The sequence below is a fragment of the Pristis pectinata genome, chromosome 6, assembly GCF_009764475.1.
Source record: "Pristis pectinata isolate sPriPec2 chromosome 6, sPriPec2.1.pri, whole genome shotgun sequence".
Classification (NCBI taxonomy): Eukaryota; Metazoa; Chordata; class Chondrichthyes; order Rhinopristiformes; family Pristidae; genus Pristis; species Pristis pectinata.
The window spans coordinates 20,263,391-20,283,023 of record NC_067410.1 but is presented as its reverse complement, the minus strand read 5'-3'; the positions used below and the strand labels follow the sequence as shown (position 1 = coordinate 20,283,023).

Here is a 19,633-nt window from a genome sequence, read left to right as displayed (position 1 = left end):
GTGGAGAGACAGAGGGAGGTGGGGTGGGTAGAACTTGTTTTGTAGTTCTTTCTTTGCATTCACAAAGTGATGAACCAGTGGAAATAATCTTTCACTATGTTCTCAAGATCATTCAGGATTTCCAACTTTTGTAGATTTCCCTTCAGCATTCTAATCAGGGCAGGAGAATGGTGCAGGTGGCCAGTGGTGATATGTTTTTCTTCATTACTATAGCCTTTTATTTGCACCATTTTTCACTGAACCACTTGCATCAATTGTTCTTGCAGCTATCCAGAACTGCTACAGTTCTCCAACTGTGACCTGGCCAATGTCCTATTTAAATTTAAACTTGTTTTGTATTCATTGCCTTGATATTTAAAATCACAAATTCCATTTGCCCTTTTTATGGTCTTTTCTCCCTGTGCTCCAGCTTTTAAAGATAAATGTAGTTGCCTCTGTGGAACATCTCTTAGTCCAGAGTGTGTAGTAATGATCTGTCAGGCGGTGATGTTGCTTTTTATCAAGCACCCCTGAAATCCATTTATTTAACAATTTCCTGGCTTCTTTCCTTTCTGATCAATGCAATGAGGTATGCATTGTAATTCTGGTGAAACTGATCTCTTCTAATATTCCCTTAATAAAATGCATTAATGAGAATGGATTTTGAAAAACCAAATTAATAATCCAGCATTCTAAGCTTTAATGATGGCTCTAATGTTTTAGCTCATGGGCATACAGATCAGGAGCATCTAGGGTTCAATTTCCACTTATGAGTGAATTTGATGATTTCAGTTGAAGAGGAGTTGAGAACAGAGCAACTGATTCAGCATATTGCCCAGCCTTTTAGTCTGAGCTATCATCGTATGACACTTGTTGAAGAATAAGTGACATGAGACCAGAATTGAGGTTGGTTCTGGTGTCTAAAGCAAGGTGTTGATGGTTTTAGTATAAGTCTTGCTTATAATGTGTCCTTGCATCTGAGGCATCAGATTGGCCTGGATTTTGCATTGGCAGTAACAGTGAAGCTATCAGCACCCACTGTGATTATGGATTACATTGCTCAGTAACTTCCCAAGTATGCACATTCACAGTTAAATGCAGAAATCAGAAGCTGCAGTCCGATCTACCCTGTTTGCAAGCTGTGTTATTACAGTTCCTTAATGATAAATATAGCATTGAAATCCATGGATGGGTGTGAAATTACATTACTTAGCCAATAAATGTGCCAAAATAGATGGGAATGATATAATCAAGCGTAGTGAGTTTTAGAGTTATAGAGTAATACAGCACAGAAACAGGCCCATCAGCCCAATTTGTCCATGCTGACCAGAGGCACATCTAAGCTAGTCCTGTTTGTCTGTGTTTGGTCCATATCCCTCTAAACCTTTTAACTCTGATAATTAATAATTACTGCCAAACAACCCCCAATGGCACTTAAAATTATATTTTCTAAAGTGTTGTGTCTCATTGTTTCAGAATTTAATTATGCAGGAGATTAAAGAAAAATTATTTCTTGAATATCTCTCAATCCCATCATTCTTTTCCCTTTAATTTTTACTTTCCACACATCAGTTAATAATTTAGACTTACTAATTTAGATCGTTGCATTTCTCAGTAAGGATTCGGATCATCTCCAACTCTCCCTCCCTCTTTCTTCCGCTAATAGATACTAAATCAACCTCTTGGGCTGTGGTCTCCAATACAGGATTTCTACAACCAATTATCAATCAAGCCTTTCAATTAGCTTTTGCTAGGGATCTCTCTGTAAAAACAATGTTTTAAAAAAAACCTCCACTCCCAAAAAGGTCCATTGCTTTTACTTACCTTCCAATGAATAATGAGGCCACAGTATCTAACTTGCATCTAAATTAAGTTTTCAGGATTCACAATATTACAGCATAAAACCATACTGGTCTTCAAACTTCGAGCTGTGCATTCCTTCTGAAGTGTGTAACACCCGGCTTGTTTTTATGCATTTGTAATGGGCATGTTTTGAAAAGTTATCCTTAACATCAGGTTTATATGCAATTTTTGTTGGAATCGCATTACTTTGCAGATTGATTCTGCTCTAACTTTCCATGAAAGTGATTTACTTTCTAGATACCCATTAGGATTATCTCAAAAGGATGCTGCCTGCTTTATGGTAGTTGTGCTGTAGCTGTAGTAACTGCACAGAGATGAAAGATGAGGAAAATTATAATCTTATATTGCTAACATACCATAGCATGCATTCATCAGTGTATTAAAATTAGAGGAGCAGAAATGGTTATCTGTTTTTAAAAATCCATTGCGCATCATTCCCAATCAGATTTTAGGTGCTTCCTTTGGGTGGGCTGTAAGTTGGTCATGTTCTCCTGGAGGAGCAAGAGAAATTTAAAGATTTCTCTTTACCCTGCACTGCTGTCATTCACATTGTACTAGTTAGCTGTGAAGCAGGATAGAAAGTGGCCTGAGGAAGGGTCTTCAGGGTGTTTTGTCAGCTGGGGGAAAATGTGTGATTGGTGGAATGAAGAAAATTCATCTGAAAATAAGCATTCTTCAAATGTATAAATTTAATATCTTTTCCTTAATCTATGTAAAACTCAAACACGTACAAGGCACCCCTTCAGCCTGCAGAAATAGTTAATAATTGTTTCTTTGCTGATGAATGTATATGTTAGTAATATGTAAAAGGATGATAATTTTCCTCTTCTTTCATCTCCCCAACAAGAGTATAAGAGGCGAGGTCTGAACATTTTGAATTTATAGTGATTTCAGTGAAATTCAGAATATACAATTCAGAACTGATTTATCTTGAGCAAGCAGATCAAGCCCACTAAACGAAAAGAAGGGGCAGGAGGAGCAGTGAATTCTGTCCGTAGTACAATTGATTGAAATTAATAGAAATGCAACAACAAGGTACTTTTTCAAATTCATACATGGCTGTGATCATCACAGACCAAGTTAGTACTAACGCTCGTTCCTGATTTCCCTTAAGAAGGCAGTAGAGTGCCGTGTTGTGGTGACGCACTGGTTTTAGGTAGGGAGTTTCAAGATTTTAGCCCAATGCCATAAAGGGAAATAAAGCTGTGCTTTCAAGTTAGGTGTTGTTTGATACTTGGAGGTAATGGCTTCCTTTGTACCCATGCCTTTGTCTGGCCTTGTGGTGGAGATGGATGGTCTTGAGAAGTGGTGCTAAAGAAGTCTTTCTAAGTTCCTGCAGTGCATTTTACAGAAAGCATATTGCTGCAGCTACAGAATGCAAGTAGTGAAGGGAAGCCATGCTTAAAAACTGGAGGATTGGTTGCCAGTCAGCTGATATGAAGCTGTTGAAGCTACACTCATCCAGGCAAGTGGAGAGAGTTTCATCACTTTCCAGACTTGTCTCTTTTGGATGATTGCTAACATTTGGGGGAATTGGGCAGAGATTCTTGCACAGCAGTATATCCAGCTCCTCACTGTCTCACATTGCCATAGTATCTGCGTAGATGATGTAGATCAGGATGTAGACCATGGAGGACTTGGGAATGATAATGCTATTGATTGGCAAGAGGAGGTGATTATCTTTTGGAAATGTGAAAATTATATTACTGCATTTTCCATTGATGCTTGGCGCTGCCCCTTGGATTAACAATAGGCAGAGTATTTGTGATATTGGCAAACATATATGAATTCTATCCTTGCATGAAAAATCAGATGCTGCAGTGCAACCTGAATTTCTCACAGGTTATTTGCTGCCTCAAAGGGTCTGAATGAAAGAAGTTGATGCCTTTCATGAGGCTTTCTCATTTTTCTTCCATTTGTACAACATTACTAGATGCCCAAACTTTATTCAAAGATAAAACTCTATGCAAGTATGTACAGATTTCAAATTATAAACATACAAATGCTTTGCAAATAGATTTTTTGCTCTAGACACTGAGCACACAATACATCTTAAAATCTCTAACTCAGCTTTTTGTTTTATTTTTACATAGGAAACCTGAGAAAGGTATACAGTACCTGATAGAACGTGGATTTGTTCCTGATACCCCTGTCGGTGTTGCACACTTCCTCTTGCAGAGAAAAGGCCTCAGCAGGCAAATGATTGGCGAGTTTTTGGGCAATCGTCAGAAACAGTTCAACCGAGATGTACTAGAGTAAGTGTTGCACAAAGATTTGTGAACTTTGTCCAGTTTGAAAATACCTGACCTCACATGTGGTTCTATGTTGGGTGATAAACTCAAGTTCCAAGTAGTTTTTGTTTGGCAGTTGGGGATAGAATCCTGACCATAACCTGGGAGAGTTCCCTTGCACCCTGGAACAATTTTGTGGAACCTGTTATGGACTTAAAACAACCATATATTTAATATCTGAATCAGAATATAACACAGCAAACAATAGTTTTCCTTCAGTAGTATAATGAGCCTTTGAGGATGCAGTGGCAGGCCTCCTTTGAACCCGTGCAGACCTTGCAATGTAGGTATTATAAAAATGTTATTATATACCGTGTTCCAGGGACTTGACAAAGAAAGGTGGAGCCTGTGGAGCCTATGTCCAAGTTGATCTCCAACTTGGGGTAGGAATTTTGAAGCTGATTGTATCACTCCTGTTGTCCTTGTCCTCCCAGGTGATGATATCCTAAGTCTGGGAAGTATTGCCTCAGAAGCCTTGCCAGTTTACTTCATTGTTTTCTGTAGATGGCACAGTCACAAACCATAGGATGCTCACGGTGGAAAGAATGGTTGCTTAAGCCACAGATTAGTGGTTGTTTGCTGATAATTGCGTTTCATTTAGCTTTATTCAAAATAGAAAAGATTGCTTAGGTAATGCAGCAGTCTTTGATGACTTGCAAATCGGGATGATAGAGAGCAAGTCATTGATATACCAAGAAAGATAATTGAATCAAGCACGATGCCCTGAGAAACTCTTGCAATGATCTGGGCTGATATAAGTGGCCTCAGAGAACCACAGACCTCTTCCTATATGTGGCTATGACTGTAGCAAGTGGTGAGCTTTCTCCTTGATTCCCTTTGACCAGTATTAATCTGCTGAATGCTTCACTGCCAGTCTCTCTGGAATTTTCCTGATGTTTGGACCAAATCTGTGCAGATATCCAGAGTTGAGTGATTCTTGCAGAACCCAACAACATTGGTGAGCAGGTTATTTTAAGTGCTGCTTGAAAGCACAGTTGACAGTTCATTCCATCATTTTTCTGGTAATTGAGAGTTGTCTGATGGGTCTGAAATTGACTAGGCTGGATTCTTGAGCTAAAATGACAGGATTTGACTACAGTTTTGATTTTGCAAAAAAATGATATTTTTGACAAGTCAACAGATTCCTAATGCTCGAATGTTTCTACTTCAGGTTCTTTAAAAATATTGCCTAGTCTTTGTACAATACAAACCTAAAATACATACTTTGCATTCTTTTTGCATTCTCTTTCCATTGCCTTTTATTTTTAAATGCTCTGAGGTTTCCAATTTAGTTCACTGCTGTTGAGAATTATATTTTTGATATATTATCTTGAATATTAAAGATCTGCAAGTGTTTACTGCACTGTTACGATTTAAACATATTATTCTCTTAAATTTGCTGCCAAAGAAAGCTCTCAGCTGAATCCTCTCTCCATTTGAGTGGAAGTATTACTTGGTAACATACAGTTGCTAAAAAGACAAACATAATTCCATATCATTATTAATAGCTCACTGAAGCTGTCATGAATCCTCTTGCAATTTCCACTTCCTGATGTTGTTTAGATAACATTAGACTGAACAAGAGAGCTATAAACTAATGTGGTTTATTAAAAATAAAAGTTAAACAATAGCAAAAAAGATGTTTGCACAACTTTTACCTTGTACCTTTATCTTGGGTACATAAGTACACAGCCTTAAATTAAACAGATCTGCTCACTATAACCATACTCATACAGCAGGATTAATCTGGAACTTACGATTCCCATGTTGTGTAGTTCTATCTCAATTGATCAGAAGATCTGATGTTATAATTGACTTAGCAATGACAAACCTCCCAACACTTAAAGTCCAATTTATGATTAAGGCGTACATGTACTTTTCCAAAGTTTAAAAAACATTTCAGCCATCTGTAGAATCTCCTCAACCCCACCCTCCCTTGCCCTGAACCCCCAATCTCCCCTCCCCAAGACGAACCTCGCCCCCCCCCACCATGCTGACATCCCTCTCTACCCCCACCTCCCCGACACCCCTGTCACGCTTGCATACACGGAGGCTGCATGCTCAGTGTCATATTTGCAACCCATGTATGAAAACAGTTTATTAATTACATCAATCCTAGTATGTATCCATTATTTCCTTGGAATAGCTTCCCTTCTGTTATATGCAGGAAATAAATTATGCAGTTTTGATTTCAATGTGTATTCAGAACTTCTGAATTTACTGAGTAAAATAAATAGAAGTTGAGTCAAGTTCAAACAAGCCTTTATAATGGAAGATCATCAACTTGAAATGTTCTTTCTATTTTTCTTTCCATGGATGCTGTCTGATTTGCTGAATATCTCCTGCATTTTCTGTTTTATGATAAGAGACAGCATTTATCATTCTAGCCTGGTGGAATGCTCTTCTATATAAATGTTGTCATGCAATTAAATTATTTTTGAAACAACTGCTACCTCATCAGAATTGAGTCACCACCTTGCCCTAATTTAGCATAATCTGAAAATGTGAGCGGTGTGTGCAGTGGTGATATAAACTGCTGTCAGTATGAACCCCAGGATAAGAAGCCAAGCCACTTCTCTCCAACTTCAGTATTGAGGATTTGTTCTTATTTAATCCTTTAAACTTACTGTGCTGCTGACTTATCCCATTCAGTGCAATAGCAAATACTGCAAGAAGGATTTAAGGTTATGTAAAATCACTTCAGACTGGCATTGTGGGATTTTATTCTTTCGCCGTCTGGAATCTCTATTCTTGTTCATGTGTCATGATCTATTTCTGACCAATATCCAAAACGATATCTGGACTCCTTGGTTCGGTTTTACATTCAGTAGATTACTAGAATTGCATTCTTTTCTACTCAAAACTTGTACTAAATTTAAATGTAAAGTTTTCATCAGTCCCATAAAGCTGCTATGAAATGCCATTTATTTTTGGCCAGTTTTTATATTAAGAACTTTTATTGAATTTTATCAATTGTGGCAAATATTTTGTGGAACTTTTTCAAAAGGTCAAATGCTTACATTAAAATTCTTTAAAACCAACAGTAAGATAACAATAAATACTTGCTTTCATTGTACCTTTCTTAGCTCTCAGTCTGACTGTTTCAGGGTTCTCTTCTTTACAGCAGTATACTGTTGGAAAGGGTAACCAATAGTTTTGTGACTCCTTTCCCTTTGGTGGCTTTGATTAAATGGAAAATCAAAGGAAGAATAATATGGCGGGGCAAAATCTCACGGCTGCTTCCACCACTATTTAATCAATAGCCTGGATTGTTCCTAGTATCATCAATGCTGAACAGTTTTAGCAATCTTCCAAAGTAGCTTTGCAATTTGTAACTTCATTCCAAATTGTTTTATAATATGAAATATATTATAAGATCTTCATTCTTTATTCAAGTCTTTGTTGCACTAAAAATGCCAGAATATTTTTTTAAAAAACATACCATGGTTTGATTTTTATTTCAGCTGTGTTGTTGATGAGATGGATTTTTCAGGAATGGAATTGGATGAAGCACTCAGAAAGTTTCAGGCACACATTCGGGTCCAAGGCGAAGCTCAGAAAGTAGAACGTCTTATTGAAGCTTTCAGGTACACAGTTCTCAAATGATGGGCATCATTGCAGGGGCAATCAACTTTGTAAGAGGGTTTCCCTCTAAGGGCTAAACTGTTATGTGGCAAGGAGTTTGAAAGAACCTGCCATTCACACAAGGAACTTTGTAAATTATTTTTAAAGATTTTTTAAGAAAGTATTTAGCACTGGTTTATCTTTTTAATGATTTCTAAGAAATTGAATATTTTTAATTACGGTTATCTTTATAAATATTTCTTAAAAACTACTAAACTGCTTCACAGCCTTGTTACAAAGCAAAGCTGTTTCCTCCATCTGTGAGGAGCTGTCTGGAGCATTGCAGAGACCAGACTCCCTGAGGCTCCACTAAATTTATAGGATCTGGAGGCCCAGCAAGGTTTCCTTCGCATATCTGTATCTGCTAAGTACGGGTATGGGGACAGTGTGGGTTGCAGTTCCAAGCAGCAGCCCCACCCGAGAGAATTCTCTTGCCTCTACCCCAAAACTCCTTGCAATATGAATCAACAATGTAACTTTAAGTTGTGTTGTGCTTTGTTTCATTTCTTTGCACATATGTTGTTTAGCAGAACAGTTGCTCCACTATACAAATATAAAGTAAAGCTGTTGGTGTCCAGTTTATTCAAGTATATTGAGATTTAATATTAAAGTTCTAGTGGTGACTTCAAATAAATTGAAGTTGATTATTAATCGCTTGGATTATTATTTATTAACATGATCAAACCATTTCACATGAAAAATTAATGAACCTTTCCTCCTTCACATCTTCATAAATATCTCAGTCTGCAAGTAGTTCAGCTTCAAAGCTCATTATTTAATTGCTGCATATTTGAATCGCAGTGGGATATTTATATTGTGTGATGTTCAAAAGGGTCATTTAATGTTTCCTCTTTCATTGTTGTGAATAGCCCTGAAAATTTAGATCAATTATATTTGATCAATATCAGTTATGTTAATGTTATTGTAAAACTAAGGACCTTGCAGTTCATGTGATTATGTATTGTGTGTTACATATATTAAGTTCCTGGTGGAGCCATAGCTAGATGTACCCTAGGAAATACCTGAGGTCTTGGGGGCTTAAGCAAGATGTAGCTGTTTATTTGATGTCTTTCTTTCAGCTGCTTTCTAGTGTCAGTGCAGCCCATTTGACAGTGACATCATCGACAACATCATCATTACATTGCTTCCCCTCTTGCTTTTATTGTTAGAAATGAAAGAAAAGAGAAGAGAAATCAGTTAAACTTACATGACTTACAAGTCTAACTACATTGATCTTTTTGGGACCTTCTTGGAGGTGTCAGCGTGGATTGTGTTGCCTCTTAGGTCATCTGTGCTACAGAATTCACAGCTGTGATCTCATTTGGACTCTCAGTAGCCAATGAAGAACTGTTAATTTGCTGGTCAAGTTTGATGAGAATCTGGCATAATACTGCAGCCTATCCTGGAGGCACCTTGGTTCTATTACATTCTCTGACCTTCAGGTTTTCAGTGCTTTTGGTATCCTCCTCTTGATGGGTTTCAGTCCATTTTCATCTGTCCAGTGAATCTGGATTTGTTTCAATTTATGTTATGATTATGGACTCTGCTTGATCATTCTCAACCTTTCTTCCTCCATTGCATTGGTAATCAATATACTTTTTTTTATTACGGAGACTATGCTTTCCAATATCTTATGCACAATGACTTGAAAATAATTTGGAGACTATTTGACTCCCTCCTGTAGTTTTGAGTATACAGTTCAGCCTTTGAGTATTATTCATTGAGCAGCATTGGATCTCGTGGTTTACATTGACCTGACCATATGTGTTGGATAGGTCAAGGTTACTAAAGAGCGTGGGACCTGCCAACTTCACACACAAGTCTCGGGATGTAGGTCGGGAGTATTGTTTGTCATCTGCTGCTTTTGCACAGTCGATGCCACTGGGAGGGATAGTGTTATTTGACTTGGGAACCTCTTCAATGAGTGTCAGCCAGTCATTCTGCTGTATTTTCACCTGCATTCTATGTTCCATTTTCTGAAATTCTTCCTTTAACTTCGTCTTGAGGTCACCAGGAAAAGGACTAGGCCTGCAATACATCAGTTTTGCATCTTGCCAAATGCGAATAAGAGCCTTGTGTCCCTCAATGCAACTGAGAATCTTTTGAAGAAAGTCATGTACCATATTTACATAGACCTGGGTATACTGAGCAAAAGTTGAACACTTTTCATCAGTCAAACTTGAGTGTCTTCAAACCAGTCTCTCTCAACAAGGCAATTTTGATTGTATAATCAACCACAGTTATTGGTTCTTAAACTTAACCACTTGTGTATAACTACACACCGTCTCCCCCTGATATCATACGGAATACATACATAGAACTATGTTGCAATTTGTTCATGAGATCTTGCTGAACTTCAGAACGTTTTTTGAACCTGATGAATATGTGCCTTTTGCCATCTACAACAGTGTCAATGTTCATATCAAAATTTTCACAACCCAGTAACTGGTTGTCTTGAAATCATTACTGTTGCTCTTCATGTCATTGATCATGGTGAATATGAGTATCCTTATGTGATTGCTTATGAGATTTACAGCCTCATTGATGGGAAATCTATGGGCTGTTGTTATCTGCAATTATTATGCATTTGCTGGTATTGCCAAGAAATCAAACTAAAGGTATTTTCTGTCTGCAGACTGGACTACTAATGTCAAAAAAAAGTCTCAAAATTGGAACGTCCTTGAGTTAAAAAGTTACTAAGATAGTTTACTTCTGGACCTGTGCAATTCACAGATGGCAACTGCTTGAAAGACAAGTACTGCATGTCATTTGAAATCTGATGGGAAGTGGATTAGCACTTTTAAAGAAATCATTCCATGGCAGTTACAGGCATAGGGAAGTGTTGGAGGAAGCCATAATTGCATGTGGGCCCAAGCCCTGCAATCAGCAGCAGCTATTAAATTCAGGGCTATGTGAATTACACTTAGTTCATGGAACTCTTGATCTTTACTGAGACCTGACGGCATTGATTTTATTTTCTAATGAGAATTTCCTGGGAGGATCTTTTGAGTATAAAAACAATATCCCAAGAAGGACATTATATATCCTATATAGTTCATTGAAAGTACTGTAATTGTTAATGCAAGTTAATGATAGTTGAACGTAATGACCTTTTCATCCAATTTGTCATTTATAAATCATGGCAAGCTTTGTATATTGATAGATCATCACATGTTGGAAATATGATGGGCACATGAAGCGTCCTTTGGTGAAAGACTCCTGGAAGTGCCCTGTCCGATATCCCAATGAGTGGGACTTCTGCTGGAAATGACACAAAACACATTAAGACAGGCAAATTTTGCTTTTTAAACAGGATTTATACATATAAAAGGAGCAAGTGGTCCAGATTTGGGGCATGTATGTCCCACTTAACAATTAAAACAATGACTTTAGCTAAATGGATGTAGTTTTGCTGAATGGTTGCCCTGGCAACAGTAGGAGCATTTCCACGTGACTCTGGACCAATGAAGAAGATTACTTCAGGCTTGCTTGCCGTGTGCATGCTTGTATCATGTGCTGGATAAAATACATTAATGTTTTTTTGAAACCATCAGTGATTTTTATATGGCTTGACCAAGCTAAGTTTTTCCCTGAACGTACTTCCCTCTAAGTCAATAGATAAATCAATACCTCAGTGCCCAGTTCGGGTCAATCATTTCAAGTTGTCACTCATCCCAGAACTGGATAAACAAAACATCATCTTTCCTTATCAGGCTCGAGAGTTCTTAATTATAAGGATACCTGTTTGTACTTCTCTCTTCATGCAGTTATAAAGCTGTCTTGGCTGTGCTCTCACCAGGTGGCAATCAAGTGACCTTCCTTCACTTTGCTTCTTTGTTCAATGGTTCCCAGCATCTCTCTCTCTCTCTAACTTGCAAACTGTCCTCCCAGAGCCTGTTGGGAAACCTGACGTTTTGTCTCCCTCTACACTGGAATGCGACTCTGGGGACTGAATGCAAGTAGGGATCCAGGCTGTAGCAGGGGTCATGATCTGGACTTCGGGCTGTGTGTGCGCCAGTTTTCTCCCACATCACAAAGATGTGCAGGTTGGCAGTCTAATTGGCCTTTGTAAATTTCCCCTAGTGTAAGTGTACAACAGAATTTGGGGGGATTTTATAGGAATGTGAGGAGACTAGACTACAGGAAAAACTAGTGGGGGAGGATGGCATTGCTCAATCTGCTGGCACAGATTCATTGTGCTGAATGGCTGCCTCCTATGTTATAAGGAAATATGGAAGATTTCACAGAAACACATTGCACAATTTTTGATGGTATTTGGACAAGCTGGTCATCAAAAAACAGTTCTAAAGGTCTTTACTCCACGGAGGCTGCCTGGTCTGCTGAGTTCCTCAAGCACCTTGTTGTTTTTTCATCTAGGTTCTCGCATCTGCAGTCCTTTGTTTCTCTAAAGGTCAAGAAATTTTGGTATTAACTCACTTGGAAATGTGTGCAAATTGGTTAATGCTGCATTAACACACTTGTCTGCACAACACTTTTTTGGGTATTGCACCAATGAAGTTTTTGCTGATGTGTATTAAACAGATGATTACTTGTAATACTTCGTCACGGTCAATCACAATTAATCTCTGCTGTAGTTGCTACTGATATTATTTTATGTTGTGAATTCACAGTATAAACTGAACTGTCTTCAATCCTTCTATTGTAGCCAACGTTACTGTATCTGCAATTCTGGAGTTGTTCGACAGTTTCGAAATCCTGATACGATCTTTATCCTAGCCTTTGCAATCATTTTGCTGAACACAGACATGTATAGCCCTAATGTGAAACCAGAACGCAAAATGAAACTGGAGGACTTTGTCAAAAACTTGAGAGGTCAGTGGCATTGAGATGACTTTGTTTGTATTTTTATTTTCTTGAACTGGCCACATCAGTTTATTTTTTCAGAAATTAATTTCATCCATTACTTTGATGGAATCTTCCTGTTAAATTCCAGAACAGCCATGATTAGCTTGAATATGTATTGGCATCTATTAGAGATTTAAACTGATAATTTTATCATGCTACAGAAAATATTAATTTCAAAGTTGCATATAAAATATACAAATTCATTTTATTAGTGAAGGAAATATAAGTATGATTTTAATAACAAAATTATTTCCAAATGTCACGAACCAGCAACAAAAGAACCACACTGAGCATGATTCAGTGTTAAAAACTATTTTATTAATTACTACTTATGATAATACATAAAATAAAAGTAAAAATGTTAGTATGTTAGAATTCAAAAATGTTAAACCTCGAACGTTAACCCCAGAACTAAACTCTTCGTGTGTGTGTGTGTGTGTGTGTGTGTGTGTGTGTGTGGCAAAGTCCCAAACTCCAAGTTCAGGAATGGTTCTTAAAGTTCAGTTCAGCAAGCCATAAGGTGAAACATGAGCAAGGGCTTCTTCAACAACCACCGTTGTCTGAAGATTAGACGTAGAGAAACATAGAGAGAGTAAATACAAAATCCAAATGTTCCACGATGGAACCCCAGCGACACTTCAGTGTTTACTCGGTAGTGACTTCCTCACCCCGAAAAGCATCCGAATCGTGGTCGTCCACACAAATATACCTGTTTCCTTCTACAGGTCAGCAACAAAGTGAACTCCACCGGATTACTTCCAACTTCCATACATGGATTTCAGTGGCAGACACAGTTATTGTTTCTCATCCATCGATAGAGAAAACTAGCAGGCTGGTGTCTCTCTCCCTTCTCTCTCTCTCTCTCTCCTTCTCCTTCTAACTTCTTCAACAACGTCATTACGTCCTTTATCTTCTATTGACGTAAGCACACCCCACACACACATACACACACACTCTCTATCTTAAAGGGACTTTCACTGAGTCCATAACACAAATAATGAAGCAATCGTTAAGTTTCTTGTGTGTAGAATCAATAAACATGATTAGGAGCCAAAAATAATTCAATGAGTAATTATTTTAAAGCTGTCTTTTAAACCTTTGTTTAAATGCAGGTTCTGAGAGTCTGTAAACTGGCTGCTGTAATTAATGATATTAACTATATTCTCCATTACCCAGCAGCAGAGTTGTAAATCTATTTTAACCAAGGTGTATAACCCTGTCATTAAGTATAATTAATTAATTTAGCAGCATAAATGTATACTCTCATTTTTAGAATCCAAATTAAAAGAACATTATGAAAGCAATTTGAAAGTGTTTAGCTATTAGCACAATGGATACAAGCAGAGAAAAAGCATTGAGACTACTGAAATTAAAATGGCATTATGCTCACCTTCTGTGTCACATAGTCCCTTGATTTTTAAATATAGCTTTTTTCTCTCCTTTCTTGAAAAGTAGTTTGTTTAAAATTTTAGTCTACCCCACCTCTTATGCAGTCTTTCAGCTGAGTGCATTTAAATGTGCAGAATAGATAGAAAGGGGAATTGAGGATTCTGAAATTCAAAAGCAAAGGATACGCCTTACCTGTATGTTTATGCTTCCATTTTACATGAGTTAAAGAGGAATTAAGAGCGAGAAACCAGGAAATTTTCAACCATTCCTCCTAATATTTCTTTGGGAAACCACTAGTCAATAAATAACAGTGACTGCACATCTTGATCGTTTTGAGCTGATCAATAACAGTCAGAATTAATTTGTAGTGCTTAAGTTCTGTCTAATGAACAACTTTTCTTTTCACTGAGATATGCAAAATAGTGACAAAGAAGTATCTGTAATAGTTATTTATATGAACTTCCAAAAGGGGTAAAATTAAAAATTATGGAAATGAGGGCAAAGTGCTGAATGGCTTCTTGCATTGCTGTGTAATTTTATGAATTATTAATAACCCTAATTGCAGAGAGTTAGTTTGTGGCCTGAAAGATATGAACTCCAAATCATGAAGTTTTATTTCTTGGACATTTCACACATGTGTGCACATACTCACATACTTATTTTACTTCTTTATTTGTTTGTTGATGAGTTGTCAAAGGTTGTCAAAGCGCATTGAGGAGATAGACCACTGAGTACAGGCAGTCAGCTCAATTGATGTCCGTATTTGGAGAAAATAAACGATTTAGTGGGGTCTACAGATGGTGGGTCTGGGTAGCAAGCCTATCAAGGAGGATCTGACCAAAAGTGTGACAGTTTTCCTCCTGCTAAAGCCACTTATAGCCCACTCAACTATTATATTTTTATGCAGATAAAATGTAGAATTTTTAGTACACACCTGGAGTAAATTGTGAAGTTTCTGAACCACTTTAACATTTTACTGTGGAAAAAACTGTAGCAGCAGATTCTGATCTCTGTGAAGTACTTTGCTTTTGAACTAAGGAAGAGCTAGTAGATGTGTGGGGGGGTGGGGGGTGGGAATAGAATAGATGACTGCTTTTTTGGATTTAATAGGAGACTAACCGGGATTTCTGTGTCTTACAGGTGTGGATGATGGAGAAGACATCCCTCGAGAAACATTAATAGGAATTTATGAACGAATCCGCAAAAGGGAACTCAAGACCAATGAGGATCATGTGTCCCAAGTTCAGAAGGTCGAGAAATTGATTGTTGGAAAGAAACCAGTAAGATCTTACGTCTTAAAATTGTGAAGTATATAATGTTGTTTTGAAACTATAGGGTAACTGTTCAGATACAGCTGTTCAAAAGAAAAAATGGTATGAATATAATTGTTTGCAATATGGTACATAAGTGTTGACTCATTAATCCCAAAATATTCTGATCGCATCAAGTCTATTGTCTGGAATTAATCTGTTTCTGAAAATAATTTAAGTACATTTTTTTTGTGAAAGACAGTTGACTATTTGAATTAGGCATTGCAACTGCAGTGCTGAAAATTTGATTAAGAGTGCCTATTAATCCGCTCTACTCTAAGTACACTGCCTGCTTTATGACAGTGTGATCAATTAACTGTGGGTATGATTAACTTGTAGCTATATGTGGTTATAAACTTCTTTACGCAATTGCACACTTTATATTTTAAATCAGTTCAAAATGGTTTGTAAATCTTTTAATGGTAATTTGGATTTTCTTGCACAGCAAGCTTTGCAAGGTTACCGGACAAACAAAAGAGATCTGGAGCATGCAAGGGACAATAGACCATTCATTCCAACAGACAATAGTTTATGCACTCATTCATTATCCCATTGGTGTCGGTCCCTGAGAAAAGGAATAATATGTATATAAGATTTTTTTTATTACCAATAATCTAACTCTAAGCACACAGCCTACTTTTAAATTAGCAATGCTAATGTTGTAAGATACTTGAGGGCATATAGAACATAGAACAGCACAGCACAGCACAATACAGGCCCTTCCACCCACGATGTTGTGCCAACCTATATAAACCTACTCCACGATCATTTTTCTTACATTCACAAGAGTCTTTTGCATGTCCCTATTGTATCAGCCTCTACCACCATCCCTGGCAGTGCATTCCAGGCACCCACCACTCTGTGTAAAAAAAAACCAATGGTATAGTTGGAGTGTGATTTCAGCCTGTATTCTATTTGATAACACCAACAAAAGACCTACTATCTCATCACATTTATAATACATATACATTAAGGTAAATAAGTTGGAGAGAATAAAAAAAACAAAATCTAGAATCCTGTACACTGATTTCTCTATTGCTTTGGCCGGTGGCACCTTAATGGAACATTTAAAAATGGTTAAAAAATTGGATGGAGTTTGTTCTTTACCCCTCTAATGCATTTTGCATAACTTCAAATGTCATTATTCCCTTGCTCAAAATGGACACAAGTTGTGTCTAACTATATCAGCTATGTGGTTTCACAACTTTTTCCACTTAGTGCATGCTGTAGTCAAGACAACTGTGATACCAGATGATTTATGTGTGAGAACAGTACTGGCAAAATCTTGATGGACCGAGTGAGCTGAATCTAGAATTCTAAGATTAAGAACAAAGTTCAAACAGCAGCAGATTATACACACAATTATTCAATGTGTAACTGATAGCTTGAAGCAGAACTGGGGGAAACTTGTAAAACAGCCCACTAGGATCATCACAATTATTATTATTGTTACATGTTATGTTATGTTGCTATTCAGAATACCTAACATTGAAGAAATGCAATCTGGGCTGGTCTAGTTAAAGAGCAAAATCTTTGGGAAGGAGAAATTTTTGGTGTAATAGCATTCCAAAAAAAAAGCATAGTCTCTCATTTAGGAGACCTTCAGTAAACTTCCACGTCCTACTGATATATTAATGGTCCTCTCTATGTGTTAGCATTATATCAAATCCAAGTATTAGCCCAACTTTTAAAACTATTTGTTCTTTGAATCAGAGCAATGCAGTCAGGACAGCAATTATTGTTCATCCACAATTACTCCGTGAGGAAAGTGGTGGGCCATCCACCTAAATGGCTTGTGATAATGCTCTGATGCAGTGCAAATGAAGATAGCACAATTGTATATGTCCACGTCAGAATGATATGCATCTTGTTGAGGATCAAGCAGATGTTCCATAACAATTTTTATTCTGAAATGACCATGTCATGTAGTCATTTCTGAATTTATTGGCAAACCTATTTTCCCCAAAAAGATGGTGGTGAGCTGCTGTATGAAGTTATCATAGTGCTGCTGGGGAGTTCCAAGATTTCAACCTAGTAATGAAGGAATATTGATATTTTCCATTGTCAAGATAGTGTGCAGCCTGGAGAGGAACTTGCAAATGGTGGTGTTCCTGTAAGAGACATTAAACATTATATGTGAGGACAAGGAAGTTTCAGGAACAAGCCCATCCGGAAGAATGGTGAGGCTCAGCACATGAATGTTAAAAACAAGGTTGAAGATTTCTCAACGATGTTCAGCCAGAAGTGCTGAGTGAATGGTCTATCTCTGATTCTTGAGATCCTGACCATCACAGAAGCCAAATTTAGCCAATTTTTGTTACCTCCATGTGGTAACAAGAAACAGTTAAGAGTGGTGGATACAGCAAAACTGTGGGAATAGACAATCCTATCTGGAGTACTGAAGACTTGTATTCCAGAACTAACTGTACCTTTAGCTAACTTCTCCCATTATAATTACAACGTTAGCAAATTCCCAGAAGTGTGGAAAGTTGTCCAAGTAAGAGGACAAATCCAATCCAGCTAATGACCACATAATTTACCTACTCCCGGTCATGAGCAAAGTGATGAAAGGTCTTGTCAACAGTGCTATTAAATGGCATTTGTCCTTCAAATGTAGACCGAAGAGCTTAAAGAGTGACCAAACCTCCTTGACATCAAGACAGCATTTGACTGAGAATAGCATGAAAGCCCTGATAACACTGAAAGCAAAGGGCATCAAGATGAAAACATTCCAATGATTTGAGTCATATTTTAACACAAAGAAAGGACATCACTGCAGGAGTTCCTCAGGCCATTTTCCTCGACCCAGTCATCTTCTGTTGCTTCATCAATCATCTTTCCATAAGGTCAGATACGTACATTTGCTGACTGTGTAATTTTCAATTCCATTTGCAACTTCTCGGCAATTGAAAAAGTCTTTTAGTCTATATAGTCAAGGTCAAGGCATCAGATGAAAGATGACAAGTAATATTCATGCCATAAAATGGCAATTATTATTTCCAACAGAAGAGCATCTAACTGTTTATCCTCAATATTCATTGGCATTACCAACACCAAGATCATCTACTTTGGGGTCTCTATTGAATCATCCATATCAGAGACTGCAGGAATGGTCAGATACTGGGAATCCAGGAAGTGATTCATTTGACACACCAAAACTTTTCCACTCACTACTAGGCATGAGATTAGGAGTATGATGGAGTTACTGTCTGCTTGCTTAGTTCAGTACACCTCCAACAACCAAGAAGCTCAACACAATCCAGGACAAAACAATTGCCTTGATTGACCTCCATTTGACCACCCTGAACGTTCATTCCCTCCACCACTGGCACACCATAGCTATCTATAAGTTTCTTGCGAGATGCAATCCAACAGTACCTCCTAAATCAACAACTTCCATCAAGTGAAGAACTAAGGGCAAGACTGACCTACCAAAGGGAACTGAGGTAATGCTGTGTGCTATGTCTTACCGAAATGTGGCTTACACCTGCTTCACCTGATGCGTCATACAATCTGAGGGCTTCTCAATTCACCAGATGGACAGTACAGCGTCCTCAGCCAAAGTTAGAGGCGTAGGGGTCTGCTTAATCAACACCTCCTGGTGCTCAGACATGATGGTCCTGGCGAGTTCCTGCTCACCCATCTTGGAATATCTAACGGTAAAGTGTTGCCCATACTACCTGCCATGGGAGTTCACTTCAGGTATCCTGACGGAAGTTTGCATCCCACCCCAGACGAATGTGAAACCTGCACTCAATGGACTATACTCTGTGGTCAACAGCCTAGAAGGAGGATACCCTGATGCCCCCTTGATCATTGCCGATGACCTCAACCAAGCTGACTTCAAGAGTGTGTTACCAAAATACTACCAGCATGTCTCCTGTCCCATCAGAGGCCCAAACACCCTTGAGCTTTGCTATCCACCCATCAAAGATGCCTCCCGAGCCACCATCCACCCATACTTTGGTAAATCAGACCACCAGGCTGTGCTGCTTCTCCCTGCGTACAGACAGAAGCTGAAACGGGAGGATCCAGTACAGAAAGTCATACAGTGCTGGTCTGAAGAAATAGATGAGCTTCTATGCGACATGTTCAAAGACTCAGCTGCCAGCCTAGATGAGTATGTAACCACCATCATGGACTTTATCAGCAAGTGTGTTGAGGACAATCAGGGTGTTCCCAAACCAAAAACCATGGATGAACCGGGAGACCCACTCCCTACTGAAATCTAGAACTGCAGCATTCAAATCAGGTGACCCTGACCTATGCAAGAAATTGAGATACATCCTCTGTAAAGCTATCAGAGATACC

General features: G+C 38.1%; 1 protein-coding gene across 6 annotated transcripts in view; it reads left to right on the top strand.

Moving 5' to 3' along the window:
* Positions 1 to 19,633, top strand: part of iqsec1b (IQ motif and Sec7 domain ArfGEF 1b) — a 404,551-nt gene that overhangs the window by 363,604 nt on the left and 21,314 nt on the right. For all 6 annotated transcript variants that reach the window (XM_052017343.1, XM_052017345.1, XM_052017346.1 and 3 more), the window contains 4 exons: positions 3,936 to 4,097; positions 7,598 to 7,720; positions 12,424 to 12,590; positions 15,153 to 15,292. In XM_052017343.1, coding sequence (XP_051873303.1) covers positions 3,936 to 4,097; positions 7,598 to 7,720; positions 12,424 to 12,590; positions 15,153 to 15,292 — 592 coding nt within the window. The remainder of the gene's footprint in view (positions 1 to 3,935; positions 4,098 to 7,597; positions 7,721 to 12,423; positions 12,591 to 15,152; positions 15,293 to 19,633) is intronic.